Below are 17452 nucleotides of genomic sequence, written 5' to 3'. Positions count from 1 at the left end.
TTTCGTGGACTTCAATTATTTATTTCAAGTTAAAATGTTTAACAAATGTTCTTTAGAACGCCCAGCATTTAAAGGAATAATCTCTTTTGCCAGAAAAATTAACACGTTCAACTAAAGAGTAAATGTTAAGTTTATTTTATTATAATTTGTTTTGCAATTTACCAAATCAGTATAAAATAAGATTCTCTAAATCATGTGAGATTATACATTTGGGGAAACCACAATGTCCATAACAAATCTTAACAGAATGTTACTTTAGTATTTTATTAACTTTGAAATCTGTTTCATAATCATATGTGATTATTTCAATTATACATTTAATTTGGTTCCATACAGTAGTCTGAAAATTCATGATCAGCTATTATCATTTAGAAACTAATTTTCCATAAAACTAACTTTTCTGTTTGTCAGCTAGTTATTCAGAAACTGCTTGTAAATAATGCCTTATGAGTAACTGGTAGGAATCTTAAAGAGATGTATACTTTCAAAGAGACGTGTGTTTAGCCATAATACATTTTTATATAGTCTGTAATTTGAGAAATGATATAATTTGGAACATAGCTTAAATAGTATTTTAAGAGATACGTGTGTGTGTGTGTGTGTGTGTGTGTGTGTGTGTGTGTGTGTGTGTATACCAAATTAAATTATAATTTTTAGTCAAATGCAGTGAAACTTTACAGATATTGTCAATATGGGTCTACTTTATTGTCATTTTTGTGCATTGCTATAGGTAGGATTTCCAGTGTCCGGTTTTTGCCTGGACAGACCATTTTTTCTGGCCCCGTCCAGTAAAAAAAAAAAACAGAAAATACCAGACATGTAAAATGTCCGGCATTTTCTGTTTCTTTTGTACAGAAGATTGGCAGGGACAATCTTCCCCTGCTGCATCTGGTGTGGGGGAGTGAGGAGATTCTTAAAGACGCAGCACACACACACACCCCTTTTTTTCTTTTGCTCAACTAAGTTTGGTCTGCCGTTTTGGATTTTTTTGCCACGTTCGGGATTTTTGGTGAAATCATCTAGCAAGCCTAGCTATAGGCTGGGGTGGGGAATTTCAGGCCTGGGGGCCGTATGTGGCCCCTGTCTTGCCTAGAACTGGCCCCCCTGAGGCTCAGGGAACCCTAGCATTGGGGAGCTCGCGCTGGTACTCTAGACCCCTTGCTGCTGCACCATGGGGCTGGAGTACACAAAATCTACTAATCTGTGTCCCTGCTAGGCTCTAGTGTGTAAGGGGAATGTGGGTAGTGTCTTTCTCTTTCTCAGTTGGGGGCCATGTCAGTGAGTATGATTTAGTTTTTGTTTTTTTGCTGCTTCTCACTTGCATGTAGCCCCTGATTCATTTTTCTGTGGGTCAGTGGCCCTCGACCCAAAAAAGGTTTCTCACCCCTACTATAGGCAGTGATATCAGCACAGTTCTGAAAATAGTGTTTGTTTTAATATTTTTTGCCCCCTAAAGGCTATTAATAAGCTCTACAGCAGTGAAACCTAAAGCATTTTAGATTCTATAATTGTAGCTTTTAAATTTTTTGGTGACAGATATGTGGTACATCGTGGTTTTTTTAAAAATAGGATATTTATAATTTGGAGGACACTCTCCATCAGTAAGTCAAATTCTAGGTCTTAAGTACTCAACTTTTAGTATGGTGTGTCTTTAAAAATACCTGTGTTGAAATCAAACATTATATTCTAGGTATTTATATTTTACTAAGAGTAAAAAGTTAGTACATTTTTGTGGTTGCCCCTGACCAATAAGACTGGAGGCAGGTTCTTGGAGAGAATTTCTAACCAAGCCATATACAGGTGATCAGATACTACTCCTTTCCTTGCCACAGGCAAGCTCCTGTTGAAGTAAAAAAAGGAATGATATTAATGTTATAAGTATAGAGTACCCCAGATAATATGCTTTTCAGTAAGTTCTATCTTGAGTAGCATACTATAACCAATCTACAGCCTAAGCATAAGCATTCAAAATGTGAATCTTATAATATGGGGTTTCTTTTGGGCCCTAATCCTGAAATACATATATGTTTCGTTTTACTAATGTGAGTAATCCCAATGCGAGCAATGAGGCTATTCATGTTTGTAAAGTTAAGCATATAAAGTTAAGTGTTTGCAGGACTGGAGTCACAGAAATCAGGGTATGTCTACACTACCCCGCTAATTCGAACTAGCGGGGTAATGTAGGCATACCGCACTTGCAAATGAAGCCCGGGATTTGAATTTCCTCGGCTTCATTTGCATAAGCCGGGTGCCGCCATTCTTAAATCCCGGCTAGTTCGAACCCCGTGCCGCGCGGCTACATACGGCACGGAGTAGCTAGATCGGATTAGGCTAGTTCGAAGCCTAATCCGAACTAGCTACTCCGTACCGCGTGTAGCCGCGTGGCACGGGGTTCGAACTAGCCGGGATTTAAAAATGGCGGCACCCAGCTTATGCAAATGAAGCCTGGGAAATTCAAATCCCGGGCTTCATTTGCAAGTGCGGTATGCCTACATTACCCCGCTAGTTCGAACTAGCGGGGTAGTGTAGACATACCCTCACAGATTAGTTATATGTTTGCTAAGAATTAGAGGAAAGAAAATATAAAACTTGTAAATGATACATTCCATCAGCGCTGTATCAACCAAGGTCTGCCTACATTTTTTTTATCATAGTTTACCTATGAAATCTAGTTTGTACATTATAGAACAGTTTTCCATATATTCTGCAAATGCAGTCTCTGCCTCCAGAAGATTGTGTTAGTAGCAGAGCCAGAGAGATTTAAAACAAAACGGTGACTGAAGTTTATTCAAGCACTTAAACTGTGGTTTTGCTTTGAAGTGTGGCTCTCCTAAAAATAGCTTCATGGATCCATATTTGTTGATTATTCTATTTGACAAATTCAAAAGTAAGCAATTTTTCTAATTGCCATTACTGTATAATTGTCAACCTGAACCATAAAAGTACATCCTTCTGATTCTTAGATCCTCACCTAAAAATCATTCGATCCAAATTTATATCCTGATTAAAACTTGTGCAATTCAGTTGTCCTTGCTGGGTTTTCCCTGGGCAAAACAGATCAGTCCTGCTGCAGCTTAAACCTAGCTAACCATTCTCTCATAAACTGTAGGGATTCACTCTCTCTTTCTTGTATCAGTTGACTTCATAATGTTAACTGTAAGAACTAAAAATATATTTTTGCACTACAGTAAGCAGATACAATTCTGAGTATGCAGTGAGTAATTGGGCAGGAAAGTGCCATTTTCATACAGTTCTTTTTTTCTCTGGTCTACACTAGGCGATTAGTTCGAATTAAGATACACAACTTTACCTACGTTAATTACGTCACTTAATTTGAAGTATCTTAACTTGAATTTTGGTGCCATCCACGCTGTGGGAAATGGAAGGGAGCACACCTTCCCTTTGACTTTCTTTATTTCTCGTAGAAGCAGAGCTACTGGCATCAACAGGAGCACCTTCTCGGTTCGAATTAATGTGTCTTCACTACACCCACTAATGAAAATCTCAGAAGATCGATTGTGTCTACTTCAATCTTATCTGTAGTGTAGACATGGCCTTTCAGAGTAGAATTTCATTTTAAGCTACTAAGAACTGTTAACTAAGGGTGAGCTTCAGCTTTGTTCAGAGAACCAGCATTAGGCTTCTATTCCGTCAAGTCCTGCAAAAACCCTCAAAATAATCTTAGTAATTTTCACTTTCCGTGAATTAATGCACATCCTTCTGTTAGTCATTTCCAAAAATCCCTATATACAGGTTAATTTATTCATTTTTTGAGTTAAAATTGTGCAACTTACAGGACAATGAGATTAGCAGCTCTTGAGTGTTCCTGTAAGAGTTCATTCAAACGGACCTGACGGTAACTCTGGGGAAAAAAAACATTAGATTCCATTAGACAATGCAGTTTCCTGGGTATGGAAATTATTCTGTGTGCTTGTGATATAATGTATTCCTTTATTCACACTCTACACACTACTGTAATAATCTTTGTACAAAGTATTCCTTTTATGGTATCATTTAAAAACTCATAATTTGCTGATTAGTATCATCCTGATAAAATATTTGTTGCAGCATTGCATGTGAACTTATAAGATTACACTGTACGGTGTTATTAACACATGTTTCAAACTGAGGTTGACAAAGGAACGTGTGCTCTGCTTCATTTGCATTTAAGCACTAAACAGCTATCAATTAGGAAGGGAAACAAAGGAAACTAAAAAGGGGTTGAAAAAGCAGGGAACATCCTTCTACATAGATGTTTTGTCTCCTGTTACCCAACTGGAAATGTTTTTCAAGAGAGGGACTGAAACTATAAAAAGGAGGGGCCTCTCTCTCACCGCCCATCACATTCACTACACCTGAAACAGCAGAGGAAGCGTTTGTTGGACTCTGGAATAAGGGCTTCTGACGTAAGATATTTGGTCAGTACAACTGCTGAAAGCAAGTTGTCAGAAAATTTTGCTTTGAATTTAACACAGTTTAAGTTAAGCACCAATAATGTTTTATCTTTATTTTTCTTGCAATCACTTCTTAATTTTGTGCCTCATTACTTACATTCACTTAAAATGTATCTTTTTGTAGTTAATAGACTTGTTTTACTGTTTTATCTAATTCATTGTGTTTAAATTGAAGTGTCTGAGAACTCTGTTGGAATGGCAAATTGTGTGTATATTATTTCTATTAAAGAAATAAAATACTTAAAATAACTGGTGTTCTCTAGGAGCTGGCTGGGCAATACAGGCCATACATTTCTTGGGGGAAATCCTAAGCCTCAGGGTGTGTTAGCACTACCCTGCAATATAATCAAGGCTGGTGAGAGTCATGGCCTTGTACTGTAGCCTTCTTGCGGAAAAGCATATGCAAATGAAGTGTGGCGTGGAATATTGCTGCGCTTCATTTGCATAAGTAATGAGCAGCCATTTTTGCACAAGAGGCTTTTGCACAAAAACGAGCTAGGTAGACAGCTCCTTTTTGTGCAAAAACCCCCTCTTGTGCAAGAGCTGGTCTTCCTCAAAAAATAAGGAATATGCCTTTTTGCGCAAGAGCTCTTGAGCAAAAAGGCATGTGTGGACAGGCAACAGAGGTTTCTTGTGCAGGAAACTCCTATGACTAAAATGGCCATCAGAGCTTTCTTGCGCAAGAGAGCATCCACACTGAAATGGGTGCTCTTGTGCAAAAGCACAGCTCTTGCGCAAAAACACGTGGCAGTGTGGACACGCTCTTGCGCAAGAACTTTTTGTGGAAGATCTCTTCCGCAAAAAGTTCTTGTGTAAGAAGACTGCAGTGTAGACATAGCCTCAGGGTGTGGCTTACATGCTGTAAGGCGGCTTGTAAGCAGCCCAAGAGGGAACTCCTTAAGCAAGGCAATGTAAGGCATGCAGATTTGCAGAGCAGGGTGATACGATCTGCTTTTTAGTCTGGATTGTTCCCTGATATGTCACAGTGATGACATACGGAGCTTGAAAGAGCCAGCTTTTTTTGGTCAAATATGGGTCTATGGATTATGGCTGTCATATATTTCTTTGACTGTTGACTATGGTAGTAGACTACTTATTATGGCTGTTTGAGGAAACAAAAATAGTCTGTTTTCTGCTGTCTGTAGTTGGCAGTTTAATAGGTTGCTACAATTAATTTGCCAGGTGCCAAAGTGCCATCTCAATCGGTATCAAATACTTATGTAAATAAATAAGCCACTTGCAATGTAGCAGAGGTTATTCATTTTAGTAAAATTTTCTACAAGACTGATAATAATAAATAGGAAATAAAATATTATAATTGTATAATGCAATTTTATGGACTTTATAAATTTGCACACATGAATGCTATATTGAAGTTTAACTTGGATTACATCAAAGTCAGACTGAGTTTCCAAAAACTTCCAAAACACAACACACTTAAGAGAGAAGAAAAGGACAGGGAAAAGTAATGCCTAATGGTTTTAAGTTGGGACATCCGTACAAGTGTGAATTTCACCTACAAGCAATTGATCTATCCTCCTCATCCTAATTCACCTGTCCAATACTCTAGAGAAAGAAAACATAAGTAAGGTATAGTTCATATCAATCTCCTCTTAAGGAATATTCCATCTCAATTTGAAATCTTGCCCTTAATTTAATCCTGTGTTTAATGTGTAGGAATACCATAATTTAGTTAAGCATTTATCCCATGTATGATACCTTCACGTGCCAATGGTATCCAAATAACTATTTAATTTTTTCCTCTTGAATTTTCATCCGGGTTCTCCTCTTGGTCAGAGAATTCCAACTTTTGATTAACCTAGAAGGGTGAGGGAAAAAAACTTCCCCATGCAGTAAACCTAAAGTTTGTTTTTGCTGTTCTTATTTCTTTGAGTGGTCCTGCAGTTTCATGTTGCTCATTGATTCATATAGGTTTTTATCCAATTTGAGTCCGATGTTAATAACAAAGGCTACGTCTAGACTGGCATGATTTTCCGCAAATGCTTTTAACGGAAAAGTTTTTCCGTTAAAAGCATTTGCGGAAAAGAGCATCTAGATTGGCACAGACGCTGTTCCGCAAAAGCACTTTTTGCGGAAAAGCATCCGTGCCAATCTAGACGCGGTTTTGCATAAAACAATACCGCGTTGTCTACACTGGCCCTCTTGCGCAAAAGCTTTTGCGCAAGAGGGCTTTTGCCCGAACGGGAGCAGTATAGCATTTCCGCAAGAACACTGACAATCTTACATGAGATCGTCAGTGTTCTTGCGGAAATTCAAGCAGCCAATGTAGACAGCTGGCAAGTTTTTCCAGTCTAAACGCAGCCAGTCTAGACGGAGCCAAAGAGTCTAAGACTCTTTCCCCAGTGTTGTAGAGCCTTCTCTAAATACTTCAATAAGTTCTTTCATCTCCTAAATGTACAGGCCTCCTCTCTTTGGCTTGCCCTCATAGCTAAAACCCACCATTCCGTTGCTTCATGTAGCAATCCTGCTTTTGGCTTTCCATGAATGAGCGTATACCTGCAGAGTTAAATGTCTAAAGCCACACTGACTATTCTAGATAGGCTGCCTTCAGAGTTCAAAGGAAAAATCATTTTTATATAATATTTACAATACAGACCCAATTCTTAAAAAATCAAATGCTGATACATTGTTAACATGTATATCAAATTCTTAAGCTGATATTTCAGATTTGTTCACTAGCTAGCCAGCAACATAAAATAAAGGTAGGCAAAGATTTACCTTCTCCTTGAATGCTTCCAGCTCTGCATCTGTAATTTTCCATGGAGTCTCTTTTTTTAATTTCTCAGCAGTTGTTAAATCTTTGCAGCGTTCATGGAGGCGATATGGTTCAATCATCTCTTCAAAGAATTTCCAGCTGAAACAGGAATTATAAAAAAAGGCCTCACAGCAGGGTACTAACTCATTATTTCACAGATAATTTAAGTAAGGCAGGTCCCTACAGACTGCAGAATTATAGCTGAATGACATGCAACATCTTTAAACATTTGGAGCCAAATTATACCCTCAAATACATCTGTGCCACCACTTTAAAATGAGTTTATATCGGTAAAACTAAAAGGTACTTTTGGCCCCATATGGCTGTGTCTAGACTACATGCCTCTGTTGTCAGAAGCATGTAGATTTGTTGTTTTGGCAAAGGCAAATGAAGCCGCGATTTAAATGATCGCGGCTTCATTTAAATTTACATGGCTGCCGCGCTGAGCCGACAAACAGCTGATCAGCTGTTTGACCGCTCAGCGCACTAGTCTGGACGCTCCCCTGCCAACATCAAAGCCCTTTGTCAGCAGCCCCGTTATTCCTAGTGGGATGAGGTTTACCGGGCTGCCGACAAAGGGCTTTGATGTCGGCAGGGGAGCGTCCAGACTAGCGCGCTGAGCAGACAAACAGCTGATCAGCTGTTTGTCGGCTCAGCGCGGCAGCCATGTAAATTTAAATGAAGCCGCGATCATTTAAATCGCGACTTCATTTGCCTTTGCCAAAACAACAAATCTACATGGCTCCGTCGACGGAGCCATGTAGTTTAGACGTACCGTATGTGTACAGCAAATTTGCAGCAACCATTGGTATCCTTGTAGCATAGCCTGTTTAAGATGATGAAACGTTTTCACTAAACTGGAAAGTATTGGTTAGGGATGTAAAAGAGTAGTCAATTAGTCAACTACTCACATTCCCCATTCCTGTCTCTGTATCAGAGGCAGCAAAGGGGATGGTGAAGCAGGAGCCGGCTTAAAAGCCTGTTCCCCCCAACACCATCTCTTTGGTGCCCTTTGCCCCTCCCCCCACATTGCCTCTATCAGCTGCAGCGGCAAAGCAGCCCCTGTCTGGTCAGAACGGGGAGCTGTGGAAGGCCTCCCAGAGGACAATAGACTCGACTTTCAAGCAATGCTGCATTTACACTAGTATAAATTCAACCATACAAGATTGGGAATAGCATTACTCCTCATGAAAAGGATGAGTACAGAAATCGACTTCCACAGCCCTAAGGTCAACGTGAGAGGCTTGGTGATGCATCACTTATAAAATTGACCATATGTACTAAAGTCGATATGAAGTCCTAGTGTAAGAACAGGCCATAGCGGTATCTACACTAGTCAATATAACTTCCACCACTTGGATGTGGATTATTCATAGCTCTGAATGGCATAAGTTATACTGAAGTAAGTTCTAATGTAGACAAGAATTTAAATTGAATAAAGAATGTGGGATGTTATCCCAACACTGAATACACTTAAACATTTTTCAGAGTTTTGTAGTGTTGGAAGTCACCTGAATAATCAGTATATAGCTTTAATAAAATTAATAGCTAGTCTGTGTAAACTTATCTTAATGGCAGATGGAAAGAAGTTCTATGGCTAATGCTCTGGCCTCAGGGATCTGGGTTAAATTCCCAGTTCTGCTACAGATTTCCTGTGTGATTTTGAACATGCCTCTAAATTTCTCTGTGTATCAGTTCCCATATGTAAAATATGGTTATTAACACCTTCTACCTTGCAAGGGTGTCGTTAAAATAAATTCATAAACAACTGAAAAGCATTTTGATATTACTGTACTCAGAGGCCAATCTATATATATAATTTTATAATTTTCAGCAGCAACTTCAGAGCTTAATCTGCCTTTAATCCAAGTGCACATCTCTTAATAAAATCTAGGGGATTTGCACATGGGTTTAGGGAGAAATATGGCACTATTGCAAGTGTCCAGTCATGATATACATTTATTATATGTTATACATAATGCTGAATTTGCAAATGAGTTTGCTTTTGTGAATGCCAAATGTATTTTTGTTTGATTCCTTTGCAAATATTGTTTTGGAAGATCATTATTCAGTTAACACAAGAAAGAAGAAAAGAATAATGCTCTTCACAATTCTGGGTAAAATTAAGAAGAAAATATATACTGTGGAATAAGAAAGGGGATGAATAATTTAAATGGCTTTGCTGATTTTTCTGAAATTAAGATGTCAGATAGAAAACACTTTATATGTTCACAATAGTATAACACTCTTCGTTTCTGTGATGTCTGCCAACCAATCATTGTACAAGCACTAATGAAACAAATAAGTATTGTTATAACCATTTTACACAGACAGAAAAATGGAGACTCAGTGAGGTTAAGTGACTTGCCCAAGGTTATACATGAAGTCCCAGAGATGATGGTTGTGGAACAGAAAGAAAGTATGGTATCAGAGAAGCATGGTAAATAGGCTGGAGAGTAGAAGGAGGTGCAAGTAAACTGGCATTTCATAGAGGACCTTGAAGAACAAAGTAGAGATTTTGAACTGAATTCTGATGGAGTGGAGGTATATCCTTCTCTGAGCACTGATGAGGAGATACTTCATTTTGGAAAGATTTACAATGGGAGAGTTGGGACTTAACCCTGTAAGTCTTTCTTTAAAGTTTACTCAGTTTGGGGAAAGTTCAACAGAAATCCAGAGATGGTGGTTTGTTTTAGAAGGGAGGAGGCACATTTACCTGCTGAATTGTCATTATCTACAACAGGTTCTGAAATACAGGGGTGAGCAACACAGGGGTAATCATCAAATGCAGCAAAATGTAAGGTAGAAAATATGAAGTGGCTGTGAGGGACAGTAGTTTCTAGTTAGCCTTGGACAGCAAAATGTTTAATTCTGGCTGTGCTCTCAAGAGTCACTCAGAGATGGATTTTCTTGAATATTATTCTTCATTCCTTGCTTGACTTATCTAGAGAATAAATTTGCCTAGCTTTAAAAAAAATGTTTTGCCTTCATTATATTTGAATGATAAGAGAGAGCTGAACCATCCTTCTCTAGGGAAGGAGCTGTGTGTGTGTTTGGCCTGAAAGATGGTAAACTACAGAATGCCTGGGCAATGTAAGAGGACTTTGAAAGTCTCAATCAGAAGGGAAGATGAGTCTACAAAAGAGCCGCAATCTGATGAATAGCATGATGAAGTCAAGGCCATGGAAACAAAAACAGATATGAAAAGTAATTATAAAATGATGTCTATTAAATTCAGTGGCTCATAACTGTGGGTCTCTAATTAGTCTTTGTATTAAAATAAAGGCTTATGATTGCAACATAAAGTGGAAGGCCGTTTGTAGTGCAAACCTTTGTACTGTGATTTTTAAAAGCCTTTTTTTAGTGCTCTTGCTTTCATCCTTCGATATTTTTATAATCAGTATAAAAGAAACAACTCCCAGATTTAGAAACTGCAGTCAAATAATGGGTTTTTGGAAATGTTTCTTACCTCTCTTTGTTGGGTTTCATATTGATGTTGCCAATGATCTTAATGTCAGCATATTTTATTCTGAATTTGCTTAGAAGTGAAGTCATCCTGAAAACAAAGGGGAGAACACTTTATCACTGCATTTTTAAGCACCTCAGATCAAAGAATGCTCATAAATGAGTTAAATCATGAAAAGTAATCATCTAGTATTTTAACTTAATTATATGACAAGTGAATTTATCTGAGATGCTTCAGTTAGTGTTTCTGCTTGCATTTACCCTGGTTTACAGTTTATAAAATTGTGTATGGCTATACTAGAAACACTACTCTGCTGATGAAGCACTGAGAAGTAGATGATACAGTGATGTTTTTCTGTCACAATGGTAAATCAGCCTCTTTGAGAGGCAGTAGGTAGGTTGGCAGAACTGGCACTTAGGTAGGGTTGCCAGGTAGGGTTGCCAAATGGTTGAAACAAAAATACCAAACACCCCTCCCCTGCAAAAAAAAAAAAAAAAAAAAAAACCCCACTGGGAAAAAGTTCTGTTGAAGGAAATAAAAGGGGGGGGGGGGGGGGAGACCAAAGTTGTTGAGCACACAAAAAAAGGACCCTGAGAGTTATTAAGCAAAATAAATAAATAAAATTAAACAGCATTAAAACACCATGTCCCCTTTAAGAGTGAGTGCAGGGATAGGAACAGGGGAGTGGTTGAACACTAAGACCCCGGGGCTTTCCCTTGGTCGGCAGCCATTTTGTGCTGGCAGCCTTGCGGAACCAGGTAACCATGGGGGCTGGTGTGGGGGGCTGGGGGTGTTGGGAGCCAGGGAGGCGCTCGGGGGGGGAGGCTGGGTGCTGAGTGTTTGTAGGGTTGCCAGGTGCCTGGCATTTTTGCCTCTTGGCCGGGGAAAAAAATCAGAAAATACTGGACATTTTAGGTGTCCGGTATTCTCTGAATTTTTTTACCGGACAGGAGGCGAAAATACTAGACTGTCCGGGTGAATACCAGACACCTGGCAACCCTATGTCTGGTATTGATTGATTTTTTTTAATTAATAACTCTCGGGATCTTTTTTTTTTTTTTTCTGCTCGCTCAACAGCTTTCGGTATTTTTGGTTAAAAACCATCCGGCAACTCTACACTTAGGTCAACTTTACTTTTAATTTTTTTACATGTAATTTTTCATAGCCCTGAGTGATGTAGAATTGCATAAAGTTACAGAAAGCAAGGGCAGCATCCAGAGGGATATATTTTTGTATTTTCGGGAAAACATTGGTACTTTGATCAAATATTTTAAAAGATTAAATTCAAAAAGATCTGTCACATACAAAAAAATACAGGGAGAATTATCTCTTCCAGTCAATGGCGCACAGCTCTATCATCAGAGTTATCAGAACCTGTGTGCATTGAATAAACATAACACCACCGTACTGATTGGAGAAGAGAATTTGGCCCACAGGTTTGATAAGTAATATTTGGAATTGGAATGTTATCAATCTATGCACTTATGTGGTCCCATTACTAAAGTATCTGTGCAGTACCCAAAAAATTAAAAATAGAAAAACAATATATATATATAAAATATTCCTTTCCAGCCTTAGGAGAAATAACTTGATTATTTTATAGTTTTTATTTACGTGCCCTATTTTAAGGTTATCTGACTCTTATAGGTTTTGCATGTACAGGCAGTCCCCGACTTACATGGATCCGACTTATGTCGGATCTGCACTTACGAACGGGGCTTTCTCGTCCCGGAGGTCGAGGTGGCGGATTGCTACCTGCGAGCTCCGGGGCGAGAAAGCCCCGTTCGTAAGCTGCTCCGGTGCCCCTGGTCTGCTGGAGACCGTCTCCAGCAGACCAGGGGCACCGGGCGGGTTCCCGCGCTTCTGAGGCTTTGCCAGAGCAAAGCCTCAGAAGCGCGGGAACCCGCCGCTGCTGCCGCTTCAGTCCCGGTGCCTGTGGTCTGCTGGGGACGGTATCAGAGCCAGAGCAAAGCCTCAGAAGCGTGGGGAACCGCCACTGCTGCCGCTTCAGTGCCGGTGCCTGTGGTCTGCTGGGGACCGTCCCCAGCAGACCACAGGCACCGGGACTGAAGCGGCAGCCGCGGCGGGTCCCGCGCCTCTGAGGCTTTGCCAGAGCAAAGCCTCAGAGGCGCGGCACCCCGCTGCCACTGCGGCTTTGCTCCCCGTGTCCCTGGTCTGCTGGGGGGGGGGGGGCGCAGCTAGTGTGCCCCCCCCCAGCAGACCAGGCTTTTGTTTTGGACCCTGGGGCAGAGCAGCTGGGGCGCTGCCAGTTGGTCCCGCAGCGCCGCTCTGGGCACTACTGGACCAACCTGGCAGCACCCCGGCTGCTCTGCCCCAGGTCCTGATTCAGCTGCTGCTGGTCAGTTTCAGCAGCGGCTGAATCAGGACGCCTGGGGCAGAGCAGATGGGGTGCTGCTGGGTTGGTCCAGTAGTGCCCAGAGCGGCGCTACTGGAGCAACCCAGCAGCACCCCAGCTGCTCTGCCCCAGGCGTCCCCAAGTCAGCTTCTGCTGAAACTGACCAGCGCTGACTACAGGAAGCCCGAGGCAGAGTTGCTCTGCCCCGGGCTTCCTGGAATCAGCTGCTGATCAGTTTCAGCAGCAGCTGACTTGGGGACGCCTGGGGTTCTTAAGTTGATTCTGTATGTAAGTCAGAACTGGCGGTCAGTTGCTGAATCTGGACGCCAGTTCCGACTTACATACAGATTCAACTTAAGAACAAACCTACAGTCCCTATCTTGTACGTAACCCGGGGACTGCCTGTAGTTCTGAAATTGGCTTGTCTACAGTAGTAGTCAGGGAAGGGTTACCCAATTCCTTGATTCACTTACCCAATTCACTTACCCAATTCCTTGATTTCTTTTCTATAACTAATTTTTGGTATTTGTCAGGAGCTAAGAATTCACTAGGGCAGATCGTTGTGGTGATTTCTTCTTGTATAAGAAGGCAGTTTTAATTTCCACCTGGAGGAAGAAGCTATCTAAGCAGGCTTGGAGAGGAGTATTTCTTGCAGTTTATGTCTACATCTAATCCAGAATATGTTTGGCTGGTAGAAATGGGTGCAGAGATTAATTGTGAGAATTCTAAAATGGAGAGTTTGGTTTGTGTTATAATATCAAAAATGTTGTCTGTGATGATGTTGAAGTCTCCTCAGATGATAATTTTTTTAAACATTATCATTTCTCTTTTGGCTCCTCTGGAAAGCTTTAGTGCTTTATAGATGGGTAGGATGTTGAGGTTAGTTGCGTCTCTGGATTCACAGATTAAATGGGCATACACCAAGAATTTTGTTTCAAGTGGTGATGACTCTGTATTACATACAATGATTTTCATAGTGCAAAGATACAATACAATGATTTTCACAGTGCAAACTAAGGAGTATCATTCTGTAGCGAGGGAACATGACCTATTAGGAAGAGAATATGTGACGTCTGACCCTCCTGTGCCAATCATTTACATTTAAGATTAATGACCCATAAAGCCTTTGTCAAGATCTAGACATTTCTATATGAAATATACTTTTATTGCTGTCCAAAATAGAGTATATTGTACCTGCTCAGAAATATTAGGGGGAACTATATGCAAATAGTATTCCTAAGCAATCAAAATATTTGAAACAGTAGTGGGAAAAATAAGTAAATTTACACTAATTTTTCATCTTCAATCCGGTTGATCTTTCCTCCAGTGAAGATCCTTAATTTACAATCCTTCCACTTTTTCCTCATAGTCAGAATATGGGGAATTAGGAGTGTTAAACCTGGATAAACATATTAAACCGTAAGGAGATCAAATGAGTATAATTAGTGTTAAAAACCATAGACGCCAACTTCCTGAGTGCTCTGGAGCACCCAGCGGGGGAGGGGTGGGAGGGGCGACTTCATTGTGGGTGGGAGGCACTGGGGGGAAAGATGGAGCAGGAATGGGAAGAGGAGAAGTGATGGTGGGAGACGTGGGAAGAAGCAGAGCAGGGACAGGAAGAGCTGGACCTAGTGTGAGCCCATGGGGCAAAGAACCTCCCAGCAAAACGAAAGTCAGCACCGGTGGCAAAAACAAAACTGTCTCCTTTACTTGGTAGTGACTAGGCATGTAATAGTATAGTCGATTAACCGAAAAGCAAAAGCTTATAGGTTAATGCAAAAGACTTCACACATTTCCCCCCCACTTCTTGCCAGTAAATTTAGCAGGCTGGCCTGCAGCTCAGCTCAGTCCTGGCTTGCACTAGGTCCTGGACCTACCCCCACTGCAGCTCTGCATTTAAAGCAGCTCAGTTCTGACTTGTGCCTGGTCCGGGAGCTCAGACCCCTGCCCCCTGGACAGAGGCTGCCCGGGGACTATAGAATACTCAACTAACCACTAAGATTTCATGAGGTTAATCGACTATTCAGTTAACCGATATTTAACATCCCTAGTAGTGACATAGGCAAATTTATCTTAAAATATTTAAGCCGTGTGAAAAAACCCTACATCATGGAAGTGTTATCATTTTACAGAAATTCCCAATTATGCATTTATATTTGGCAATGCAAAAATCTTTCTCCCTGGAGTGTCCTTTTGAATCTCTTACCTCCATCATCAAACAGCCACCAAACATCAATTGTTCCTTTCCCTTGTTTCTTTTTAAACTGATTGCTGGCTTCTAGCAGCCTCTGATTGAATTCACCCACATGCATAGACTGGATTGTGTTAATGCTGCTGTCTGTAATGAGAAAGAAGACTGTGTATCTTCTTTTCTTTTGAGAACTGAAGCAAAGTAACTTTCTGATAAATGTGTTTTTAGAAAACAAGGAATAAAACACAGTCATTGGAGAGAGATTTTTCTTGCTTTCTGTTTCTTTCTAGGAATTGGAACCCTTTGGACAAAATAATGAAATGTTTGCCAGGGAGTAAAAAATGATTACTGAAATATTGTCTAATCTCTTAATAGTCATATTACCGTTTACATTAAAGAAAGAATCTATGATAGTTTTAAAATGTGGGATTATAAAGCACTGTGTTGATTTCAGATCATGGCATAAAATGGATTCAGTGTTAATTGTTACATAGATAATGTATTGCAATGATTTAGCACCCACGCCTACAAATATTAATGCATATTTATGCATACAACTGTTGGAGGTACCTGAACTGTCTTGGTAACATGGTTCTTAGGCCTTAACCCAGGATACCTTTACTGTACAATTAAATCATGTTTTTTAATCTTAATGTGTCAGTATACACAACTTCCAAAGGTACCAACTGGATTGCAGTGTCTGGGAAAGTTTGCTGTCATTTGTTAGTTTTTATGATAGAGAGACTTTATTGCATGAAATTGTACCTGCTGTAAAAGGAAACAGATTTCTGTGAAGTAGATAACCTATTCTAAAATCGATTCTTAATTGAAACACAGGCAGATAAAATGTTTTGAAAAATGTAAGAAATAACAATTTTTAACCTTTTATATTACAAACACATTCGTGTGTTGCAAAATATAGAATCTTCCATAAAATACATGATAGGGTTTGCTAAAGGGAGATGTGGACAACAAACTAGATACAGAGAAGGCTGAGTTGGGCCAAAGATCCAAAGCTTTTCAATTCTACTATAGCTATTCTGGGCGATTTCTCCATGTAGACAATCCCTAAGGATAAGAGGAAAATGTAAGCATGGGACATACATTACATAATGGATATCCCAAACTTACAATGTCCTTTGTATTAATTAAAAATATGCTTTGCATTATGTTGCAATGTTGGTTCTATCTAAAAATGTACATTTTGTCTATTCACTAACAACACCTTTTCCCATTCCATCATTCTTTTAAGCCAATGACTTTATTACAGTTTATCTTCGAATGATTTCAGAGACAGTGTCAGACCAATATTTAAAGTGGAGCAGACAGGCTTCTGTATAGGTTTTGCTCTGATGTATTAAGTTCAGAAGATGCTTTGTACAGTCTTCCAATGTTCCTAGAGTTTTTGCAAGGTAATTATAAAACACTTATCTGATTTCCTGTGTAGTAGGGCATCTATTTTGGTAGTTCCAACAACAAAATAGGAAGATAGGAATATTTATTAACATAATGTATTTCTATATTTCTGTTTGAAAAATATGCTGGGCAAAAGTGTTCAATATGTATTTCCTATTAGAGTGGTATAGAAATCCTTTCCTGCTGAATATTTCCATTTTCTTAAAAGGGCAGATTCTGCCAAAATGATATTTCCCATGCCGAATTCCCAACCAGTTCTTTTTTCTTTTTGAACTGAAGAGAAAAGAGAAGATGGAACACACCATATTTTGTAGCATTTGTTATGAAAGGAGATTCTATTCTAACATGTAAAATTAACTGAGCACTGCCATGTAAAGAATTGATTACATTTTGTGCTAATAGTCTATGTCATCTTCTTGATATCTCTGGGAGTTGGGTGTACAGAAAGGCCATATTCTCTGTCATAGAAAATTCAAAATATATTTTTATAAATGCAAAAATGGTTTTGGATGGGTCATTCTCATACCCTAACAATTGTGAAATGAGAATTTAAATTCAGTAAGCACTTTGCTGTAGATTTACTATATTTCACATATAGGTTTGTTTATCTACCATATACATTTTAATATTCTAGATCCTGTCACATTATACTACTCACAGGCCATTGAAATAGTTTCATAGCACTTACACGTTTGCTTTCAGTGCTTATGCATACATTGGTTCGCTCATCTAATATGGTAATATATTCAAAACATAGAATCAGAACCATTTTTTACATTTTTCATCCACACAT

The 17452-nt window shown here is 39.5% G+C and overlaps 1 protein-coding gene across 5 annotated transcripts in view; it reads right to left on the bottom strand.

Moving 5' to 3' along the window:
* SLC12A1 (solute carrier family 12 member 1) overlaps positions 1–17452 on the bottom strand; it is a 75241-nt gene continuing 57789 nt past the window's right edge. For 4 of the 5 annotated variants that reach the window (XM_006135065.5, XM_006135064.5, XM_006135066.5 and 1 more), the window contains 6 exons: positions 15259–15390; positions 14340–14451; positions 10700–10786; positions 7194–7329; positions 3795–3862; positions 1–1840 (listed from right to left, as the gene is read on the bottom strand). In XM_006135065.5, coding sequence (XP_006135127.3) covers positions 1705–1840; positions 3795–3862; positions 7194–7329; positions 10700–10786; positions 14340–14451; positions 15259–15390 — 671 coding nt within the window. In that variant the 3' untranslated portion in view covers positions 1–1704. Of the gene's footprint in view, positions 1841–3794; positions 3863–7193; positions 7330–10699; positions 10787–14339; positions 14452–15258; positions 15393–17452 lie in introns of those variants that run through there. The other variant, XR_016350661.1, reaches the window with a different exon arrangement.

This window comes from Pelodiscus sinensis, chromosome 14 (assembly GCF_052426305.1).
Source record: "Pelodiscus sinensis isolate ZL-2025 chromosome 14, ASM5242630v1, whole genome shotgun sequence".
In the NCBI taxonomy this organism is placed as follows: Eukaryota; Metazoa; Chordata; order Testudines; family Trionychidae; genus Pelodiscus; species Pelodiscus sinensis.
The sequence above is the reverse complement of the archived record's forward strand: the minus strand, read 5'-3'. Positions and strand labels throughout refer to the sequence as shown.